Consider the following 7,610-nt stretch of genomic DNA (forward strand, 5'->3'; position numbering starts at 1 on the left):
ATTATAGCATTCCTGTCAACAGTCTTCCAATACCATCTCCAGAATGTAAGCAAACTGAAACAGAAATACATCATTACCAAATAGAGAAAAAAAGAATAATTTTTCTATTATTTTCAAAGCTCTAGTCAAGCACTTCAAAGTTCATAGTTAAGCTGTCTCTAGCCTTATAAAAAGTACTGTGGTGGTACTATGATTCCTTGATGGTATCAGTTGACAATACAATGATACTTTGATATACTATATCCCATGGTCCTTAAAGGGATAGTTCACCCAAAAATGAAAATTCTCTCATCATTTACTCACCCTCATGCCATTCCAGATGTGTATGGCTTTTTTTCTTCTGCTGAACACAAACAAAGATTTTTAGAAAAATATTTCAGCTCTGTATGTCCATACAATGCAAGTGAATGGTGGCCAGAACTTTGAAGTTCCAAAAAGCATATTAAAGCAGTATAAAGGTAACCCATACGACTCCAGTGGTGAAATCCATACCTTCTGAAGCAATATGATAGGTGTGGGTGAGAAACAGATCAATACTTTATCTATAAATCTCTATTTTCACTTTCACATTCTTCTTATTTTGTTTTTGCAGATTCACATTCTTTGTGCTTATCGCCACCTACTGGGCAGGGAGGAGAATTTATAGTAAAAAAGAGTTTATATATTTATCTGTTGATATCGCTTCTGAAGACAAGGATTTAACTACTGGTGTCGTATGGATTATTTTTATGCTGACTTTATGTGCTTTTTGTACCTTCAAAGTTCTGGCCATCATTCACTTGCATTGTATGGACCTCCAGAGCTGAGATATTCTTCTAAAAATCTTAGTCATACACATCTGGGATGGCATGAGGAGGAGTAAATTATGAGAGAATTTCCATTTTTGGGTGAACTATCCATTTAAATGTCACTATAGGGTACTTCAAAGAATAACATGGTATAACCATTGTGGTAGTGTCCAACATATTGCTTTGTTCCCCCCCCCATGCCATTTTATGATAATACCATGGTATTTGCAAGGGTGAACTGAAAAATCATTGACAGTCTATGATGTAAACATGAATTATACTTTATTCACAGTGTTTGCTATGGAATACAAAGTACAGTGAGGTCCCAAAAAGTATTTGGACATTAAAGCCACACTTAAAATTGATGTCACTGCATTATATAACAAAATATCAAATCCAAGGGTGTAGGTTTGGTTTGAAAGTTGGTAGGGACGTATTGCAAGGAGGAAAATATTTCAAATGTTAATCTTAAGAAAATGCAAGAAAGTCTGGAAATATAGGCAAAATAATATTATTTCCTCATATAATTTCCTATTTCTCTGCCATACCACATTAAATATAAGCCTGTTTTTTTTTCTTTTTTTTTCTTTTTCTGAGAAATAAACAGGTTTAGAACTGACCACTAGGGCTGCATGATATAGAGGAAAAAATGCGATATGCGATAAACTTGTTGGATTATGTGAAGGCAATGTGTGATGTTATGATATTGCTGCTTGAATGTGTAAAAAGCAAATTCAATTGTTTTCAAGTAGATCTACATAGAGTAAACAATGATATCCAAGGGACATGAAGTGACATTCTGTAATCCAGCATTTAACAAATGGAAATCTAAACAAGCACATGAGCAAATAACACATCAATATAAACAAACATTCTGATTTTCTGAAAGTTGATAGGGACATGTGCCTAGCATCCCTACCTAAATCTATGCCTATGATCAAATTAAATGGCATTTGTGAAAAAATTATGTCCGGACTAACTTCACTTTTCTAAGGCATTTCTTTGCATTTACTTTTAACCAACTGGTGTCAAGGTGATTTTAAATGTAAATCTTTTGTTTAATCACTTGAAACCTAACAAACTTCTTTTTGGGAAACATTTTGCTTGAAAATCGTGCTTGTGCTGTTGCTTTTTTTTTTTTTTCAAATCCTGCATATCTGTGGTTAAAGCCTTGTATTTAGACATTTTTAATGTCCAAATACTTTTTGGAGCCACTGCTTCAGTTCCATTTCCTTCATTTCTGGGTTTTGACCTTTAATGAACACTTTTTTTTTTTTTTTTTTTTACAAATTTGATAAAAGATGCCAAAACAGGTATTATGCATTAATATGCATAATATGCATCATACAAAATCTATGGTAGTCATTACAGCATAAGTGGCTTCCATTCACAATAACACATCCGGATCTCTAAAAAACACAGAATGAATGACAAGATGATGGAAATAATGTGAGATTAACTGATTTAAAATGATTTCCACCATCTTGTCATTCATTCATTCAGCCCCAACTGTGTTTCATTCATCATACCTTGACACTGGTTTTGCTGGTCTGAGTCTCGGCCTCTATGCAGATGTGGCCACCGCTGTTTTCTTTCCGCTCCCGCTGGGAGTTTGTCCGTGTGTGCCTGCTCTGGTACGCGATGACGGAGGGGATGGTGTCCGCCGCGTCGGTCTTGATGAAGAGGCCGTGCAGGGTGGTCGCCGTGCCCTGCGAGATGGTGGTGGTCTGGTGCGGCGAGTTGGACTCGTCTGAGTCGCGGCAGTAGATCACCCCGCTCTGCGAGACGTGGATGCTGGGAGCGCAGCCCATCGTTCCCCGCTGCGTAAAACCCGGAGGAACGAATGTCAACGCCGCCGACGCGTACTGTCCCTCTGACTTCCCGGCTCCCGGGCCGCTGTCACGCCACCGTTCCCGCGGTACATTGGCCGGTGGGTTCCCCGCTCAGCTCACCCCACCGCCCGCCTCCCGTTCCGTAGGTTCGCGTCAAGGAGAAACTGAGAGGAGATCTTCCATCTTCACGCTCCCGTTAATTCACGCGCAATGCATGATGTTTCCTCTCTCGCCGCTTTATTTATCAGTGATCAAATCAGATCGATGACACCTCGGCTGTCCAACAGTGAGCGCGGTGCGCCGGTGCCATGTCACATTTTGGAAAATAACCACGAATGTCACCCTGATCTCACCTCTGCGTAAGGTCCTAAAGGTTTGAGCTTCTCAACATGATCCATTTTCTCGCAGAACTGATCATTGGTATGCTCATCACGACATCAGAGCTCTTAAATAACGGATGAGTAACGCAACGCATTGGACAGACAGAGCGAATATGTCTCACTCAAACTCACATGCACGATCCTCCTTTAAGACAAATTAGCGTCATCAGTGACAGACGGACACAGAAGTGACGGCCTCTTCTCATAATCACGTGTATATATTTTTAATTGTTAATTAATTCTAGAAGTCATCTTGTGGTGTTTGCAGTGTAAACAAGGATCTTTAGGAGAGAAATTGGGTGCTATTCACAATTGCAATCATATTTCAAAGCTTAAAGGCAACAATAAGCAAATGCAAGAGTAATGATCCCCTGATGTATCCTCCAGTAAATATTTCTCAAGGTATGGGGTACTTTTTAAAATGTCAATTTTTGAATAAGCACATACCTTGAAGTCTTGGCTACAAAAAAAGCTATGAGCTTTCATTGCTCAGGAAAAAAAAGATACAGATCATTTAACACACATTTACCCTATAGCAGGGCCCGTTGTCACACCATAGGGGTAATTTGTCCCAATGGGAACCTGCCTTGAAATACCTATTAGGCTATAGGAGATGATAATCACAAAATGGCAAGATATCGTCCAATTTATAGGCCTGGTTGATATGTATCAGTCTATCAATAAACAAGTGTGCGCATTTGACTTTTGTCATAATGTATCAAAACTGCTTTAAAGGGATAGTTCACCCAAAAATGAAAATTCTCTCATCATATACTCACTCTCGTGCCATCCCAGATGTGAATGACTTTGTTTCTTCTGCTGAACACAAACAAAGATTTTTACAAGAGTATCTCAGCTCTGTCGGTCCATACAACGTAAGTGAACAGTGGCCAGAACTTTGAAGGTCCAAAAAGCATATAAAGGCAGCATAAACGTAATCCATACTACTACAGTGGTTAAATCCATGTCTTCAGAAGCAATATGATAAGTGTGGTTGAGAAACAGATCAATATATAAGTCCTTTTTTTTACTATAAATCTCCACTTTCACTTTTACTTCCACATTCTTCTTTTCTTTTTGGCGATTTACATTCTTTGTATATATCGCCACCTACTGGGCAGGGAGGAGAATTTATCGTAAAAATGACTTTAATGTTGATCTGTTTCTCACCCACATCTATTATATCACTTCTGAAAACATGGATTTAACCACTGGAGTTGTATGGAGCCAGGACTCAAACCGGGGACCTTCTTGTTGTGGGGCGTCAGTGCTGACTGAGGGTTCATAAACAATGATTTTATTTTAAATGTTTCCATTGCTAAGTGTTTCTTTCAAACATCTGTAAATGCCCAGATGTGCTTATGAGGGACTACACTGACTTTTTATTATGTAGAAGTTAACTCCACATATTCTTGCATGGGTAGAGAATTTTTTTTTGGCTTTTTTCAGTATTGCCAGGCATTTTAATACTACACATGTCCAATACATGTGTATTCTAAATGTTCTAGTAGTCACTCATGCATGCAGGATTTTACTGTACGTGTGACATTGCAGATCCTGGAAATGCCAATAACATCTCAGAAACACCATTATCAAAGACTGTAAATAAAATAGGCAGCGTTTAAACATTTACATAACCAAGGCTGTTATACTTATTCATGCGCCTGTGCTTCTGAGAGCAATTAAAGTGTGTGTGTGTGTGTGTGTGGGCGTGGGGGGGTGGGGGGTGGTGTTCAGGCTGCAATATTGTACATTTCTTCTGTGAAACACAAAAGGGGATGTTAGGCAGAATGTAAGCGCTGACAGCCTCACTCACGGTTCACTTTCATTATATAGATATAACATGCAATGAAAGTGTATGGTGACTGAGGCTAACATTCTGCCTAACTTGTGTTGCACTAAAGAAAGTAAGTCATATGTGTTTGGAACAATGAGGAAGATTAGGGTAACTGATGACAGAATTTTCTTCTCTGGGTAAACTATACCTTTTAACAAAATCCCAAAGTCTCGTTCAACTGATCTAGATGAGCACATCTCCTCTGCATCAAAACAAATAAGCTTAATCTTGTCTCCACAGCGCATGGTTTTTAACCTTCCATCGTGTTGCATTGATCGGTGAGCTGACCTTTTGCTTTCCAATGCAAAGCGCCACACATGACTGCCCTCTGGTGGAGAACTTGAACATCGTCCAGGTGAAGTGACAGCAATTATTATGCATCGAACCTTGGAATGTAGCAACATTTAGCGGCAATAGAATGTTCAGTGTCACAGTGTATCCCTTCAGTATATTGTAACATTGTAACATTCTCCTACGCTAAAAACAAGCCTAGATTACAAACCACGACAACAATGCCTCAATAGAAACCATACAAACTACATAGAACAAATGGGTAGTTGAGAGATAAACAAAAAAGATTAAGTCATCATTAATTGGAATACACAGTTACTATGTGAACAAATCTAAAGCTCATGAATATCACCGAATAAAGGACCTGACGTTTTCCCAAGCAGGGCAGGTTGAGCCTTAAATCATTAAAACCTAGTATAAATGAGATCTTACAGACACCGAATAAAATAATACGAATCTGGTGACATTTATCCTTATTGCAGTTTCAAAACTGTCCCATTGATTCAAGTTGAACTTGTTAAACTTCTCTGTCTAAAATAGCAACACCTAGTTATGAAACGACCTTCGAAGGCCGGATGAAAAGCAAACAACCCGTGTTTTATTGGAAACTCTCAACGTGGGCTGTGATTCGAAGCTTTTGAGTAGATAAGAGTGAATCTCACCTCTCTTCGAGGTCCGTTGGACAGCTGCTGCTCGGTAACCACGCTCATCTCTCCGAGTCCTCCGGGTCCAAATTCAGCGGTTCGGTTACATGAAATCCCTCTTATTTACAGATAAAACCTCCCCGAAAGCACATTTCGGCAGCATTCGCTCCACCCGATCATACCGACAGTCGAGGCTGTCTGGGAACTTTTTGAGGTTGTAAGTAGGCGAAGTTTCTCTGAACTTTTTCAACTACATGAATAGCACTCTCAAGTGCGAAAATACGCGGTCCTAGCGCCGCCGGATCAACTCTGAGGAGTGCACAATACATGAGATATATATATATATATATATATATATATATACACACACACACACTGGCGGCCAAAAGTTTGGAATAATGTACAGATTTTGCTGTTTCAGAAGGATATTGGTACTTTTATTCACCAAAGTGGCATTCAACTGATCACAAAGTATAGTCAGGACATTAATAACGTGAAATATAGCACCATAACTATTTGAAAAAAGTCATTTTTGATCAAATCTAGACAGGCCTCATTTCCAGCAGCCATCACTCCAACACCTCATCCTTGAGTAATCATGCTAAATTGCTAATTTGGTACTAGAAAATCACTTGCCATTATATCAAACACAGTTGAAAGCTATTTGGTTCATTAAATGAAGCTGAACATTGTCTTTGTGTTTGTTTTTGAGTTGCCACGGTATGCAATAGACTGGCATGTCATATATATATTGGGTTAAAAATGGCAAAAAAGAAACAGCTTTCTCTAGAAACTCATCAGTCAATCATTGTTTTGAGGAATGAAGGCTATACAATGCTTGTAATTGCCAAACAACTGAAGATTTCATACAAAGGTGTACACTACAGTCTTCAAACACAAAGGACAACTGGCTCTAACAAGGACAGAAAGAGATGTGGAAGGCCAGATGTACAACTAAACAAGAGGATAAGTACATCAGAGCCTCTAGTTTGAGAAATAGACGCCTCACATGTCCTCAGCTGACAGCTTCATTGAATTCTACCCACTCAACACCAGTTTCATGTACACCAGTAAAGAGAAGACTCATGTGTGCAGGCCTTATGGGAAGAATTGCAAAGAAAAAGCCACTTTTGAAACAGAAAAACAAAAAGAAAACGTTAGAGTGGTAAAGAAACAGACATTGGACAACAGATAATTGGAAAAGAGTGTTATGGATCTTAACCCCATTGAGCTTTTGTGGGATCAGCTAGACTGTAAGGTGCGTGAGAAGTGCCCGACAAGACAGCCACATCTATGGCAGGTGCTACAGGAAGCGTGGGGTGAAATGTCACCTGAGTATCTGGACAAACTGACAGCTAGAATGCCAAGGATCTGCAAAGCTGTCATTGCTGCACATGGAGGATTTTTTCATGAGAACTCTTTGAAGAAGTTTAAGAAGTCTTTTTTTTTTTTTTTCCCAAATTGTAATAGTAATTTTTTCATGTTATTAATGTCCTGACTATACATTGTGATCAGTTGAATGCCACTTTGGTGAATAAAAGTACCAATTTCTTTCCATAAGAGCAAAATCTGTACTTTCTTAGTTTCTGCCCTGTGCATGATGTTCATGATAATTAAAATGAATATTCAATGTTCAAAGGTCAGCTCAATCGACAGAATTTGTGACAGAATGTTGATTACCACACACACACACACACAAAAAAGTTTTTGATTGTGATTACAAAAGAAGTGAATGGGGTTAGTCCGTAAATGTTAATATATTCACTGTTTTCAAAGTATAGCGACAATACATTAGCATTATACGTGTTAACATGATTGTAGTATGGTAAAATGTCTTA

The 7,610-nt window shown here is 38.7% G+C and overlaps 1 protein-coding gene across 2 annotated transcripts in view; it reads right to left on the reverse strand.

The window, feature by feature from the left end:
- The window catches only part of LOC127428678 (high affinity cAMP-specific and IBMX-insensitive 3',5'-cyclic phosphodiesterase 8B-like), a 70,957-nt gene extending 64,954 nt beyond the window's left edge, over window positions 1–6,003 (reverse strand). Inside the window, exon 1 of one of the 2 annotated variants that reach the window (XM_051677191.1) lies at window positions 5,791–6,003. In XM_051677191.1, coding sequence (XP_051533151.1) covers window positions 5,791–5,838 — 48 coding nt within the window. In that variant the 5' untranslated portion in view covers window positions 5,839–6,003. Of the gene's footprint in view, window positions 1–2,317; window positions 3,141–5,790 lie in introns of those variants that run through there. The other variant, XM_051677190.1, reaches the window with a different exon arrangement.
- Between the last annotated feature and the right edge of the window lie 1,607 nt (window positions 6,004–7,610).

This window comes from Myxocyprinus asiaticus, chromosome 38 (genome assembly GCF_019703515.2).
Source record: "Myxocyprinus asiaticus isolate MX2 ecotype Aquarium Trade chromosome 38, UBuf_Myxa_2, whole genome shotgun sequence".
Lineage (NCBI taxonomy): Eukaryota > Metazoa > Chordata > Actinopteri > Cypriniformes > Catostomidae > Myxocyprinus > Myxocyprinus asiaticus.